We start from the raw sequence: 15,553 nt of genomic DNA, 5'->3' as shown, positions 1-15,553 counted from the left end.
ACTTTTATATTTCAATTAACATAATTTTTAAATTGAAGCAGAACCATCAATCTAGTACAGTCACACAAAGACACACATATAAGTAATTTACTTTTTCCTTACCAGAATCAATACCAACAGGGCCAAATAATTCATTAAGCTGAAAAGCCAATTCAGGAGGTAATGCCAGTTCTAGACAGTCTATGGTTAGAGACTTGGCCATCACTGGTGTGGGATTCAACATTTCAGTTTTATCTTCCTCACTAATTCCAGCTGACAAAGTACTCCCGGTCATTAAAATTTTTTCCATATCCTGTTCCTCTTCATTCATAAATTCTTCTGTGTTAGAAAGTTTCACATAATCCTTTGGAAGATTTTCATTTTTCTTTATTTCAAAAGAGTCAGTAAAACAAATTTTTTTGTTTAATTCAAGATCTGAAGCGCTTGATACAGAATTTAAAATATCAGACAAACTCAAAGAATGTATGTTGTCTCCAACCTCTGTGACTTCCAGATTCTTTTCCATTTCACTTATGTTTTGAGAAGTGGTAACTTTAAAAGTACCTGGAAAAGGCTGCTCAATGTTATATAAACCTGAAAGTTCTGCTTGACTATTAGGAAGTGCTTCATTTGTATTTAGATCTATAGTGACATTAGGAAATATATTTGCTATTAATCCAGATTTTTCATTAGTTATAGCTCTTGTTTCTGCCTGTTCTGTGTTTCCCTTTTCTGAATCACAGATAGACTGTACATTAGTATCACTGATACCAATGCCATAGCTAAATTCTAGCATAGAAGAATTAGAATCCTCTAGGATTCCTCTTTGGCTAATAACTTCCTTCAAATTCAATCCCAGAGAAAATGGTCCAATTTGTCCTTCATCAGATGGTTTTTGGTTATTTTCAACTTCTATATCTTCACATAATTTAGTTTCTGAATCTAATAAAAGGCTTGTGGCCCAAATAATATCTTTGTTACACCTCTCATATAAGTCTTTTAGGGCTTCTAATGAAAAAGATCCAAACAGTTTACAAAGAATGTTAAGATTTTCAGATTCATCAGCACTGGTAAGCTCACTTTCTTCAACATAGGTGCTTTTATCATACATTACCCTATATGGAATTGTTTCTTGAGCATGTAATTTTGTGTTAATATTTAAAGATTTTGGTTTAAATCCATCTAATCTTCCTGTTAATACTCTAACAGATTCTGAAGCACTAATTTTATTCTTTTCTATTTTCCATAAAAGAGCAAAATCCTGTGGCTCAGTCTGGGTACACATACCTACTTCTAGTTCAGAGATTTCTTTAGGCTTTCCTTCTGGAAAATCACCTAAAGTTTGTGATCCTACTACTCCAGGAATAGTTGGCCCATTATTCACTAAAGTAAGAGAAAATGTGTGTTGCCCATGAACTGTTTTACCTGGGTAAGTCTTATTGCCATGGGTCATTTCATTAGAAAGTCTTTCAGAACTTCCTAGAGCAGACTCACCCAATGTTTTCATTTCTTCAGTGCTTGTGCCCCAATAGGCCTCATGTGCTGTATATAAGGATATTTCATTCATACTGTCATTAGTTCCAAATTTTAGGTCAGGTTCATTTAAACCAGCTTTTGGCATTCTTGATCTGCGCTCTCTCTGAGCTAAAGAATCAGGTGAAGGCCAGTCACCCACAATGCTGAATGAGGTTTTTTCAGTATTTTTATAAGTATCATATTTACTATTGAAAGAATCTGAGGTATCATCACACTGTGATTTCTTGTCATTCTCTACACTTTCATGTGGAGATACTTGTTGCTGGACATGATCTAAATTCACAGACAGACTATTATCTAATACTTTGCGTGACTGAGGTCGATTATACTTTTTGTCACTTTGCACAGGTGAACCTTTTTCAGTTTTTCGGTTCCTTTTTATCCTCTGACCAATACTCTTATCAACTGGCCAGTCACCAACAAAGCTTGATAGCTCATGTCTTGGGAACTTTTCCAAAGTTGATTTGCTTTTTTGTTTTCCAAAGGTTTTTTTCTTTAACATTACTCGGTCCTCCAATATTTTACCAGATGAAGATTTTTCATTTTGAAGTGCTACAATATTTGAAAGGTCACAGTCTTCTAGGTTATTTTCACCACAGCATATGCTTGGTGACAAGTTCTCTACAAAACCACCTGTGTCGGTTTTACTATAATCTTTTTCGGAAGTCATTTCTACTTGCTCCTCTTTTTCACTTTTGTCTGTTACTTGGACTTTACTTTCAGAATCAGAAAAATACATGTCTGAAACTTCCGGAATGAAAGCACTCTGAATGTCAGGATTCACACCACTTATTTCTTTACTTCCTTTGTTTAAATCTGCATTTGGAAGGTATATAACATTCTCAGATAACACAGCTTCCTGAGTCACTTCAGGTTTCTTCTCTTCAATTAACTCTAGGTGCTTCAAAGACGAGGATAAAACATTTTCTTTCTCGGAGGTAATATCTTCATTGTCTCTTGGGCTGTAAGATTTTTTTAAAATATTACAATCAAGTTTCTTAATGTTGCCATTAATATTATGATTTAAACTAAAGAAATTTTCAACTGAAAGAGAAAGCACTTCACTCCTATTCCTCCTAAAAATTCTAGAAATAAAAAAAATTCTAGAAATAAACTACATTAAAATTATAAAAGTGAATTCTGATCTTCATTTAATACACTAAAAACACATCGTTTTACTGTATCCCAACACCGAGCACAATGTTTGGCATATAGAAAGCACTCAAACTTTTTTCAAATTGAATAATAAACATGAGATTATCAGTCTATCTAGGTTTGCCTCTATATTACGTGTTTACTACAAAGGAAAATGCTAAAACTTCACTTAAATCAACTGATATGATTTACACAATTAGAGATATGAGAGAAAGGGAGGAAAGCTGTCATTTGAGAAGTCACTTGCTTTAAAACCATCCTTGATGTTTATTTCATATTCAGAGCACTTTTACCTAATCATTAAGTTTGTTTTTAATTTTTATTTAAGTAACATTGTATTATAGCACTACATAAATCTGATGTAAGACTACATCTAAACACATAAACATCTATCTTATTTTTAAGATTGTTTGACAATGATTTCACAAGCTCGAAAATTATCACATCTTTTAAAATTATGTTTCAAATTAAAGTTTTATATACAGGAACTTCAATATACCTCATACTTCTGTCTTCAGAAGAATATGCACACAATTCAATACGCTCAGTTTTCTCTGGAACTGAAGAACTCATGATTATTGGCACTGAAACAAAACGCTGATAGTGCTCCAACATTCTTGTTATTTTTTCTTTGCTTACCCCATGAATATTCCGCCTGAAAATTAGTCAGAGAAAGGAAAATTGGTAATTAAGTTAAAAAAATAAATATATATCTCAAAGAAAGTATACATTTCTAATCAATTAAAAATATCAAAGCTTGTTTATTATGACACAATACATATTATTTAATTCTAATTGTCACTTTATTCAGAATATTTTAAATTACCATTTTCTTTATCATTCCATACAAAAAGACTGGAAAAGTCCAAACATCCTTTATCAACTTGGAAAAAGCTAACTGATCCTAATAACTTTAAAAGAGGTCATTCTCAAGCTCTGTAAAAAAAAAAAAATCTCATATGAATATGATTACTTCAAGGTTTTAATTAATAACTACTGAGTGAAAAAATTCGACTACAGAGGCTTCTATTTATGCCAGTATGACAGACTAGATGTCCAGAAGGGCCCTCCTAACATAATAAAACTAGATTTCAAGTGAATTAAAGCAAACATACATTTTAATTCATTTTAAGTTGACGCAAAGAAGAAAAAATTCTCGTATTTGAAGTTCTGGATATCCAAGTATGAAGTGTGTATATCTGTGCTTTCACTAATAGAGACTTACTTTTTTGTGTTTCTGTTTATGAGCTAACATTTAAGTTGAATCTATGGGACCATCAGCTCCCAAACTGGGGGTCCTTTTATTCATACAGCATCTGGATTTGCACTTGCCAGAAGGCCAGGCAGTATGCTTTAGTCTCTACAGGGTCTTGTCTTACCAAAAACATCTGTTGCAATTCTCCTATATGAGGTTGGATCCAGGGGCTAATATTAGCATTTGCCATGTGGGCAAATCTGGCTTTCATATTTACCTACCTCGATCTTGTCTGGTTTCAGATCACAGAGAAGCAAAGAGATAGAAAATATGAAAGAGAGGTTAAGAGACATAGACATAGAAGACAGAGCAAAAAGGTCTACTATACATCTAATGCAAGTCCCAGAAAGAGAAAAGAGTATATGGGACAGAAGCAATTTAAAGAAAAAATGTCTGAGAATTTTTCAGAACCAATGAAAGACACCAATCCCCTGATCTCAAAAACCAATCAAATCTCAAACAAGATAAATAAGAAATTCACAACCAGAAATAGTAGTGGAGTTGCCATTTATCAAAGATAAAAAGATGACATTAAAAAAACCCGAAATTTTAAAAGAACGTTATCTATAATTACAGCATACTTAACAATAAAAGAAGTCAGAAGAGAGTTAAATGCTATCTTCAATACAGAAAATATCAATGTAGAATATACACACCCAACAAAAGTATCTTATAAGAATGAGGGCAATAAAGGGATTTTCAGATTTTTGTTAAAAAAAAAAGAGACATGAAGGAGGCCTACACTGTAAAGGAAATTCTAAGAGCTGAACATCAGGCAGAAGTAAACTCCCAGATGAAAGGTCTATGATTAATGAAAAATTAAGCACAAAGCAATTAATATCATGAGTAGAAAACAAATACTGTCAACACATTCTTGACATCATATTGTGTAACTTGGAAGTGTAAGAGCTAAAGTGTTTGAAAGTTCTTGAGTTTGTTAGAAGGCGAAACAAATGGCTGAAATTTAAAGTTTGCACAACAAAATTTTTAACATAACCACTGAAAGAATAAAAACAGTGTATAAAATTTCCAAGTTAGTGGAGAAGAAAAGCAAAAAAATTTGCGTTCAATCAAAATATATAATTTTCTGTGATAGAAGAAAAATCAATCACAGAAAGGGTGAGCTAAACAGAAAGCACACAGCAAGACAATAAGAAACAAGACTAATTATATGAATAAAATAACCATAAAAGAACAAGCTTATCAGATAAAAGCCAAAGATAAACAGAGCAGATGTTTCTAAAACCTAGCCATTGTGGTTTCAAGAGATATACCTAAACACAAAGATACCAAAAGGTTGAAAGTAAAAGTATGGAAAAAGATGTCACACTCAAATACTAACTGAAAAGAAATTGGTTTAGTCCTATTAATATTAGACAAATTAGATTTTATAACAAAAATTAATATTAATGATAAAAGAAAATCACTGGTATAAAAATACTAAGCTTATGTTCTTCAAAAACATAGCTTGTGAATGAATATATAAAGCAAAAATAGGAAGAATTAAAAGGAGAAAGACATATTCAACATAAAGAGGAAGATTTCAACACACCTCCCTCACAGATTTTCTTTTCCCTCTTAAAAATTAATACACCAAGCAAATTTTTTTTGAGCAAAGCTACAGGACATGTGAGCAACAAAATAAACATGATTTAACGATATACCAATACATGAAAACCAGTATACATTCTTATCAATCAAAAATGAAACTTTTATTAAAAAATGGACAATGAATTTGGCCATAAAATTCATCTTAAAATATCAGACAATTAGTATCAAACTGCAAAATCTTATCTATTGCGTTACGTTGAAAACCATTTTTTTTAAGATTTTATTTATTTATACAAGAACTGGGATACAGGCCAGAGGGGCAGGAGGGTGAGAGAATTCACCAAAGACAGAGAGGGGAGCAGAACAGTCAGACAGACCGAAAAACACTGCTGAGGGGAGCAGCGGGGCAAGACAGGAGAGGTCTGCTGCACCATGTGGGCTGCTCCCAAGCCAACCGGGAAGCGAACCCGCGCTGCAGAGGCTGCCGACAGCTTCACAGCGCTGCACTCAACCTGCTGCGCCACCGGGGGAGGCCCTGAAAACCAATTTTTTAAAGGATAAATTTAAAAACCTCTATTTATAAACATAGTGCCAAAGAACCCAAAGACTAAAGAATAAAATTAATATTTTCCTAATTTTATTTTATTAAAAAAAATGCTAACAAAAGGAGAGTATTATATACTTAAATTATGGGAACAGTTTATGCACTCCCTAGAGAAATTTACAGCATCAAATGATCATAGTAAAAAAATGACCTGAATCTTTCAGGTAAAGATTTTTCAAAATAATAGAACAAAGAAAAACAGACTTTTTTAAAAAGCACAGAATAGAATAAAAGAGAAGCAAAATTGAATTAAACATAAACTTTTACTAGAAAGATCAACCAAGTAAAGAAAGAGCTGTTTATCTGAATAGACTAATAAAGTCAGATCTCTGATTAGAATAATCAAGAAAAAAAGAAGGAAGATATACATAAATATACTGGGATTGAAAAGGGGAACTTATACAGATGCAGCAGAGATATAAATAATAAGAGAATACTATTATTTCAATAAAGTCTTACTAAGACAGTTTCATAAGTAAATCTGCCAAACATTCAGTTATATCAACTCAGAAAAGAGAAAAATACTACTTAATTAATTTCATGAACCTAAAGCCATGATATCAAAGCCACACAGACAAGGAAGGAAAAACTTCCATCTCAATCATTTATACAGATGCAAAAACCCTAAACAAAATATTAGAAAATCAAATCTAGTAATATATCAAAATAATAAAAAGGAATGATGTACTGATATATGCTGTAACATGGATGAACCTTGAAGCATTATGCTAAGTGAAAGATGTTATACACAAAGGCCACATATTGTATGACTCCATTTATATGCAATGTACAGAATAAGCAAATTCATAGAACAGAAAAGCATGTTAGTAGCTGCCAAGGAAGCCGGGGAAATGGAAGTGGCTGACATCAGGTATGGAGTTTTTTTGAAGTGACGTAAACATTCTCTAACTAGGTAGTGGTCATGGTTGCACAACAATATAAAAATACACTAAAATTACGTTGACCTTTAGTTAATACTGAAATTAGCTAAAATTATCAAGAAGAAAATACCCTGACCAAACTTAAGTTAGGGCAATCACCAAGGGAATACATAGCACAAAGCAAAATACATTATATGTCTATGCCCTGAAACATTTTATTCAAACAATCAAATTTTAAAAATGTACTATGGGAGGAGAGGAAAAGAAGTGAAATACCTGGAAAACTGTACATCTGCAAACTTTTCCATCTATATCTCCTCACTTGTTTCCAACATTCTAAAGTTACTAGGCAGGAACAATAATTTAATCCTCTCAGAAGCACATGGTCCAGACATGCCAAATGTAGGGTCTGTTCTAGTTTCACATACTGCCATTATTATTTTTAACAAGTAATAAAAAAACTGATTAACACAAACAACTGGAATTTTTCTGACTTTAATTAACTCGATTTTAGGGATAAAAAGATACAAATTCTTTATAAAATGGGGGGAACCCTACAGGCAATACAAAATTGCCACCAATTTTTAAGTGGCAAAGCTGCATGTAATCCATTTTGTTTCATTCATTATTTATAAAGAGAAAAAATCTAGATGGTCTATGATTCATGAAGTAAAAAACATGTTCCACAGCCTCCAAGTTTTACCTTGCAAGTTCCTTTGGTTTGAACCTCCACCATGTGTCTGGTTCCCGAAAAAGGACTTTATATTTATGTTTTTGAGACTACATACAAAAAAAAAGACAAAAGCATTTAAAAACAATTACTTCTATGAAATTAAAGTCATTGTTTCCAAATTTATGGCATGTTAAAACTGAAAGATTTTCCAGTATTCATGAATGTGTTAAACTGGTAAAATGCACAATCTCTTTGACTTAACAATTAACTTCTATAAATGTACGCTAACATTTGTGTAAGAGTAAAAAGACATATACACAACCAGGATATCCACTTCACTATTAATGTAATAACAAAAGAATACAACCAACTTAGTGGCTATTAATATGAAATTAGCTAAATAAATGAAGGTGCAACCATATAATGAAAATATTATACAATCATTTTTGTATTTTGTATGTGTTAATGAAAGAAGGCCCTTAACATAAACTGCTGCAAAAGTAACATACAGAATTTTCACATGGGTAAGAAAGGACTAGTCACATATTTGTACATGTATAGAAACTGCTACAGAGATTATCAAAAACAGTATTAAAAGCATCTATCTCTAGAGAGTAGGCCTTTAGACATTCTTTTTTTTGTGGTCTGTATATTTATCAGATGTATAAATAGTTTTAAAATTATCTTTTATTTTAAATTTTTTTTTATAGGGCCTTTCTGGTGGCGCAAAAGTCTCAGTGTATCCCTGGTGGCGCAAGAGGTTAAAACACAACCTATGAAGCTATCCGCAGCCACTGCAGCATGAGTTCGATGCTAGGTCAGGGAGCAACACATGTGGCAAGCAGACCTCTCTTGACTTGCCTGCTGCTCCCCTCAGCAGTGTATTTCAGTCGATCCGCCTGTTCTGTTTCCTGCTCCGTCTCTGGTGAATCCTCTCACCTCCCACACCTCTGGCCTGTACCCCAGTTTTTGTATGCATAAATAAATAAATCTTTAAAAAAAAAAAGAATTAAAGTCTCAGCACTATCAAGCTCTCACCCACCACTGCAGCGTGAGTTCAATACCCAGCCAGGAAACTGACCCCCATGGCACAGCATACCTTACCTGTCTCACCGGCTGCTCCCCTCAACAGTATATTTCTGTAGATCTGCCTGTTCTACTCCCCGCTCTGTCTCTGATGAATCCTCTCACCCCCCCACACCCCTGGCCTACATCCCAGTTCTTATATGAATAAAAATTTTTATTTAATTTTTTAAGATTAAAAATTTAAAAATTAAATTTTTCATAGTTTTATAAATTTTAAATAACTGCTTTTCTATTTTTCTAAACCCTGATAAGGCTATAATCGAAAAACCAGCTCTACAATACTTGTATACTACATCTATCTCCTCTATCCATCTCTAGGATAATTGGGTTTAGCATTTTTCCCATCTCTCTGAAGGATCACTAGTTTTCCCTCTCTTCTAAACTGATTCCCATCATATTCAGCTATTTCTCCCATTTTATTCTCTCTCTCTCTCTTTTTTTTTTTTTTTTTTTTAAAGAAGCGGCACTGCAGAGGCTGCAGACAGTTTCAAGGAGCCTCGCTCAACCCGCTGTGCCACCGGGGAGGACTCACCCATTTTATTCTTAATCCTACTTTCCCTGTCAACTATTTTACCATTTCCCTGCTCCCATTTGCAGGAAAACATCTCAAAATAATTAATATATTCTATCTCCAATTCCCTTCCTGACCTTTCTTAAACTTACTCTAATAGGCTACTCCACTAGAGTACCAAGAACAGAAACGACAAATTTGTCAACCTTGAAAAATGTTGAGGTTAAGTCTCAAGTCCTCTCTTACTTGAACTTTAGCAGCATTTGTCACAGTTCATCACTCTCTTACATTTTTTTTCATTACACACATTGCTTTTCCTCCTCTGTACCAGGTGGATACTCAGTCTTTTTTTTTTTTTTTTTTTTTTTTTTTTTGCTAGTCCTTCCTTTACACCCAAACCCCTTCTCACAACTGAATGCCCAGACTTAGTCCAATCTTGAGCTATATTCACTTTCGTGGCTGGGAAAAACAAACAAACAAACAAAAAAAAACAGTCCATTCCTTGACTTTAAATATCATCCATATGGTAAAGATTCAAATATATCTTAGGCCAGAATTCACTTCTGAACTCCAAACACAAAGATCCAACTATTTACTCAACAAACAACATACTCAAATCCAAACTTTTAAATCCATGCCCCATCTACTCCAAAATTAGTCTATCTAAATCCTTCTCCATTTCAGCCCATGACAACCTTCAATTACATGAGCCCAAAGCCAACCCTGAAATCATACTTGATTCCCGCCTTTCTCTCACAACCGTATCAATTCAACAAGAAATTCAGTTAGCTCTACTCTCACTACACATGCGGAATCTAATCACTACTTACCATCACCTTCACTACTATCATGGTCTGAGTTACATAATGTCTTACTTTACTGCTGTAGCCCTCTAACTAGTCTTCCTGCTCCTTCCACAATCCCACCATTGTCAATGCTCAACACCTCACTTCTGTTATTGGTTAGATCACATAGCCCTATTCACAAGAATCTATAGATGGCCTAAAGTCTAATTAAGCCCCACCAGCCAGCATTTGAGTAACAAAGGGGCTAAGGATGGTGATTATCTTTTAAGAGTTGTTTAAAAAGGAAATATATATATATGACAGAGACTACATGTGCCTGTGACGCTGAAAATATTCACTATCTGGAGTCTTAAGGAAAAATTTGGCAAATCCATGACCTACTGATTTATTATTAAGATTTATTTATTTTTGCACACAAGAGCTGGGGTACAGGCCAGAGGTACAGGGGGGGTGAGAGGATTCACCAGAGACAGAATGAGAAGCAGAACAGGCAGACTGACTGAAATACACTGCTGAAAGGAACAGTGGCCAAGACAGGAGAGGTCTGCTGCACCATGTGGGTGAGCTCCCTGGCCAGGGATCCAACTCATGCTGCAGCGGCTGCTTCATAGTGCTGAGACTTAATCCCATGCGTCACCAGGGAGGCACCCATCACCTACTTATTAAAAACAGTATGCATAATGCCATAACAGAAGTAAGCAAGGATGCCATGAAAGCAGAAAGGACCCAATTCAACTTTTCAGTAACTTGAGGGCTAATTTCCTGGGGAAAAAAAAAAATGACTTCAAGCTGGAAAAAAAGAGGAAACTAGCAATGGAAATAGTTGAATTTACAGAAGTCTGGATTTCTCAAAATAGCAAATTTTTAAAAGAAATTGGGGAATAACAAAGGACCACCATGTTTTTATTCTGCCAAGAGCAATAAGTAAAAACAATTAAGTATATATGCACACATACACACACACAAACACAAAATACCATTGTTAACTTTTCATCCAAAGGTATCAAAAATCAGAAGACATCAAAAATCAAAAAACAGATCTCAGAATTTAAATATTAAATCCCAAAATTTGAAAATTGAATATATTTAGCTTTACAGAAAAACTCATTTTGCTAAAGACTAAAGAAACCTCAGTTATAAACAGTCCAAGGACTGTGCTTGAGATGCACTTCTGGAATTAACATCTCGCAGTAACTTCAAACCCACTAATACAGACTTATGACAACTTATGGTACAAACCAAAGCAACATATGGCTTCATTTCCCATGCCTGTAAGTTTGTATTATCTATTATTATAGGAGATACTTTCTTCTCAAATGCCTCTTTGGCTGGAAAACACAAACAGAAAATGACAAATTTTTTTAACAACAATTCTAAGTATTATCTTGATATTATAAAAACCTGATTTTGTTTTCATAATTTGAAAATCATAGCTATACACTGATTATGCAATTCTACTTTTTCAACTTTTTTAAATTCAGATATAATTAACCTACAACATTACTTTCATGTGTACATGATTCAATATTTATATATATTGCAAAATAATCACCCGATGAGTCTAGTTAACATCCATTATCATACATAGTTACAGAGTATCTTTTTTTTGTGCTAACTGTTAATATCTACTTTCTTAGCAACTTTTAACTATGCAATACAGTATTATTACCTGTAGTCACCATGCTGTACAATACATTACCATGATTTATCTATCACATCACTGGAAGTTTCTATCTCTTGACTCCCTTCCCCCATTTCCTCCGACCCCCACCCCTGGGAACCACCAAAATCTGGTAGAGAAAAATCTATGAGTTTGGTTTTTTTTTTCCTTTTTAAGATACTACATAAAAAAAATATATATATATATAAAAAAAGATACCACATATAAGGCAGATTATATAGTTATTTGTCTTTCTATTTGACTTCTCTTTTAGTATAATACTCTCAAAGTTGTCACAAATGGCAAGATTTCATTTTTTTTAGATGAATATTTCATTGTGTGTGTGCCTATCATACTTTATCCACTCATCCATTAATGAATACTTAAGTTGTTTCCGTGTTGTTGTAACGAGTCTACTCCTAAATAATACCTTTGAGTGTGTGAAAAATTAAAGTATAGGTAATGCTGAATGATAAATACTAAAATGATAGCCTACGGTTGGGAGAGGTTAGGAAGAAATGAGAAGTCACTGTTATTAGGTGTGAGAACTTTTGGGGGCAATTAAAAAAAAGTTCTAAAATTGATTGCGTCGATAGTTGTACAACTCTCTGAATATACTAAAACCATGTGATTTATATCTCATTATCTGTTTTTAAAAGTTCTACCTATTCATTTAATATTATTGCCATGGCTGTTGCCGCAGTAAGGGCATGTTACACTATTGCTAAGCAATTTTCATTCTCATTCAACCTTTGTATCATTCCAGGGGGTTAAGCATTATTATGATATTTTACAGATGAAGACACCTGAGAGTATAAAAAACTGGCACAAGATAATAAAACTAGTAACTGGCAAATCCAAGATTGCTCTTCACATCACACACTTCCTTTAATTTTAGTTGTATTGGTATTTTTACATTCCTGAGTTCTCACTAATATTTAGTTGAAGAAAAAATACAGAAAAATGTAACAATGCCTGAAAAATCACCTTCAAAGTACATTTATCATAAAGGTTAAGTAAAATATTGTCTATATATGTTAATAAAAATTCCCCATATAAAATTCTAAACAATTCATGATAAAAATATATTCAGCGAATAAACAGCTACACTAATAAAGAAAATAAGTTTTTATGTATGATCTCTCTGCAGATTCACTTTGAGAAAAAGTCATTACTTTCACACTATCATCTATTAAAAAATGAAACCCATCTAGGAGAAGCTAATGGTTAACAATGCAAACTCTGTTTTAGGAAACAGCATTGCAACCATCTTCAGCAATTCTCAGACCCCAAGAGAAAATCTGATTTACTTCTGCTGAGATCCCCATTGGTAAAAATCAAACATAAACATGACAGTCAATGTTCTAAGTATTTTAAAAAAATTAACTCATTTGATCTTCCTAACAACCCTCAGACTATCTCATTTACCCATAATTTTGTAACATAAGAATTGACAGCTAAAATTTTTTACATATTATAAAAGAGAATTAAAGGTAATTAACTTTTTAAAAGTTACATGTTTTTCAAAAAACAAACACTCAGTATATTCTTAATATTACCCAGAATCTGCGATCTATTCTTACCACGATTCTGGTTCCACTCATGTGCTTCTCCTAAGTATTTTACATCAAACTGATATTGTCCATTTATGTAAAAATAATCATCAGTACTAAGAATGATGCCACTTGGATTATCCTCTTGCAAAGTCCTGTGAATGATAAATGAATAATTTTCATTAATTTTTCTTGTAAATTCTCTCTCCAATTTTTATAAGCTCACAACCCAGATATATTCAAGTATTAAAAGAGTGAGAATATTGCAATATTTAAATAAATCATATTAGAAACTCCTTAAAAGAAAGTTTGACTCCCAAGAAAACTTATGCAGGGCAAGTCTATTTTGCTTTATGTAAATTTTTATTTCAGAAACTTTTATTTAATATTATACAGCATCTTACCCTTAACAATAAAAGTTTCAAGATTGACAAATGGTTAATTATGAAGGAACACTAGTAACTGAAAATGCTTCAGAACTCATATTGGTCTTAGAATCCCTTATCTGGTCTACTTCACCCACTCTAAGTACAAGGTCACTTCAAGGTAGGCAAGTATCTTGATACTCAACAGATACTCAAAAACTGATGATAACATTATTTGTATACTGCTATATATCCAGTGAGTGAGCAAAAAACAACCAAAAATAAGATTACAGTCTATTAATTTAATCTGTTATATTATACAAAGTTAAAATAATTCTGTGGGTTTTTTTTTTTTTGACATCTCCCTTTCCTGAATCTAGAATTTATATTTGACATAATTGAGGTACATACAAAAACTAGGCAGACAAAATTCATGGAGACATTACAAATGCTATCATTTTTGACCACTTGTAAAATATCACTATCCTCTCCTCCTAAAATGTGTACAATTATATCTAAAGATATAATCTTTGTGAATTTAATTTTCATAAGTATCTACTAGGTGCCAGGAACTGTTTGGAGCTCTGAGCATACATCAGCAAACAAAAACAAAAATTCTTACACTTAGGGAGTTCACACATACCCTTACCTTTCTAAGACTCCTACTTTATTGTTGTAATTTTTCTCTGAAATGAAGTACCATTGTTTTACATCCTTGCTAGTGTTTGGACAGTCGAGGATTTCCTCCCTCCGGTGTAGTCACAGTAGCACTCCCAACACCCAAGCACCCAGAGTCCTCCATGAAAATCCACTGTGCTTCCCAACCCCCACTCCACTGATGCACGCCTCACATCTATGGCCAGTTTTCAAGGGTTGGTTTTATAGTTTGTCTTTGACCCTTTGGTTTCTCTATATTCCTTATAGAAGTGACAGATCCAGTATTTATCTTTCCATTTTAGGCTTACTTTGTAAAGCTCTTACTTTAATCCTCTCCCTTTCTCTTAAGTCTTCCCTTCTCTGATACTTCCTCTTCACACTTTAAACATGTACACATCTAAACCATCTTAAAAAACTGTAACCATTCAAGGACCCCTTGCAACTACAACCCAACTTTCCTCCTTCCCATAACTTCAACAGTACCAATATTTCCTTTACCCTTCTGTCGTCCACCTTCACAACCCAAGAAAATTGTTTTTAAGATATGCATTCATGACCTTCTTTCTAATAAATCCAAAAGCCTTTTTCCACCTCTCATTTTTCCTGGAACTTGCACACAAGTTTAATACTATGGACCGGTCTCTCTGCATATCCCAGTTATTTCTATTTATTCAAAAAATATTAGTAAGTGTCTACTTTGTGACAAGCACTTCTTTTCTTCCCTTCTCTAACTTTTAGTTGTTCCTGTTCCAAAGACCTTGAAACCTAGACTTCAAACCTGTGTTACAGCTCTAGTAGTACCTTTAAGGATCGCTTCCATTCCAATCACTTTCATGAAACGCATTTTCATGGCTGACTGTAGTAACCATAATATTAAATTCAAATGATTTATTATTGTTCTATTATCAAATAAAAATAAGAAAAGCTATGTCTACAAAAGAATATGCTTATAAGTGTGTGAGCACAATGTGGATATTTACTGGAAGATAAATTTAGACCAAAAAAGCTTATCAAAAACAAGTGGAGGGCCTTCTGGTGGCACAGGGGTTAAAGTCTCAGCACTATCAAGCTATCACCAGCCATTGCCCAGCATGACATGAGTTCGATCCCCAGCCAGTGAGATAACCCACATGGCACAGCAGACCTCTCCTGTCTCACCCGCTGCTCCCCTCAACAGTGTATTTCAGTAAATCTGCCTGTTCTGCTCCCTACTCTGTCTCTGGTGAATCCTCTCACCCTCCCGCGCATCTGGCCTGTACCCTGGTTCTTGAATAAATAAAT

The 15,553-nt window shown here is 33.7% G+C and overlaps 1 protein-coding gene across 6 annotated transcripts in view; it reads right to left on the bottom strand.

The window, feature by feature from the left end:
* Positions 1-15,553, bottom strand: part of N4BP2 (NEDD4 binding protein 2) — a 59,342-nt gene that overhangs the window by 23,912 nt on the left and 19,877 nt on the right. For all 6 annotated transcript variants that reach the window (XM_054688451.1, XM_037530797.2, XM_037530798.2 and 3 more), the window contains 5 exons: positions 13,281-13,405; positions 11,277-11,365; positions 7,665-7,741; positions 3,170-3,325; positions 103-2,477 (listed from right to left, as the gene is read on the bottom strand). In XM_054688451.1, coding sequence (XP_054544426.1) covers positions 103-2,477; positions 3,170-3,325; positions 7,665-7,741; positions 11,277-11,365; positions 13,281-13,405 — 2,822 coding nt within the window. The remainder of the gene's footprint in view (positions 1-102; positions 2,478-3,169; positions 3,326-7,664; positions 7,742-11,276; positions 11,366-13,280; positions 13,406-15,553) is intronic.

The sequence above is a fragment of the Talpa occidentalis genome, unplaced genomic scaffold (assembly GCF_014898055.3).
Source record: "Talpa occidentalis isolate TD23 unplaced genomic scaffold, MPIMG_talOcc4v2.1 talOcc4.6, whole genome shotgun sequence".
Lineage (NCBI taxonomy): Eukaryota > Metazoa > Chordata > Mammalia > Eulipotyphla > Talpidae > Talpa > Talpa occidentalis.
Note: the sequence above shows the minus strand (reverse complement) of the source record. Positions and strands in the feature narration are given on the sequence as shown.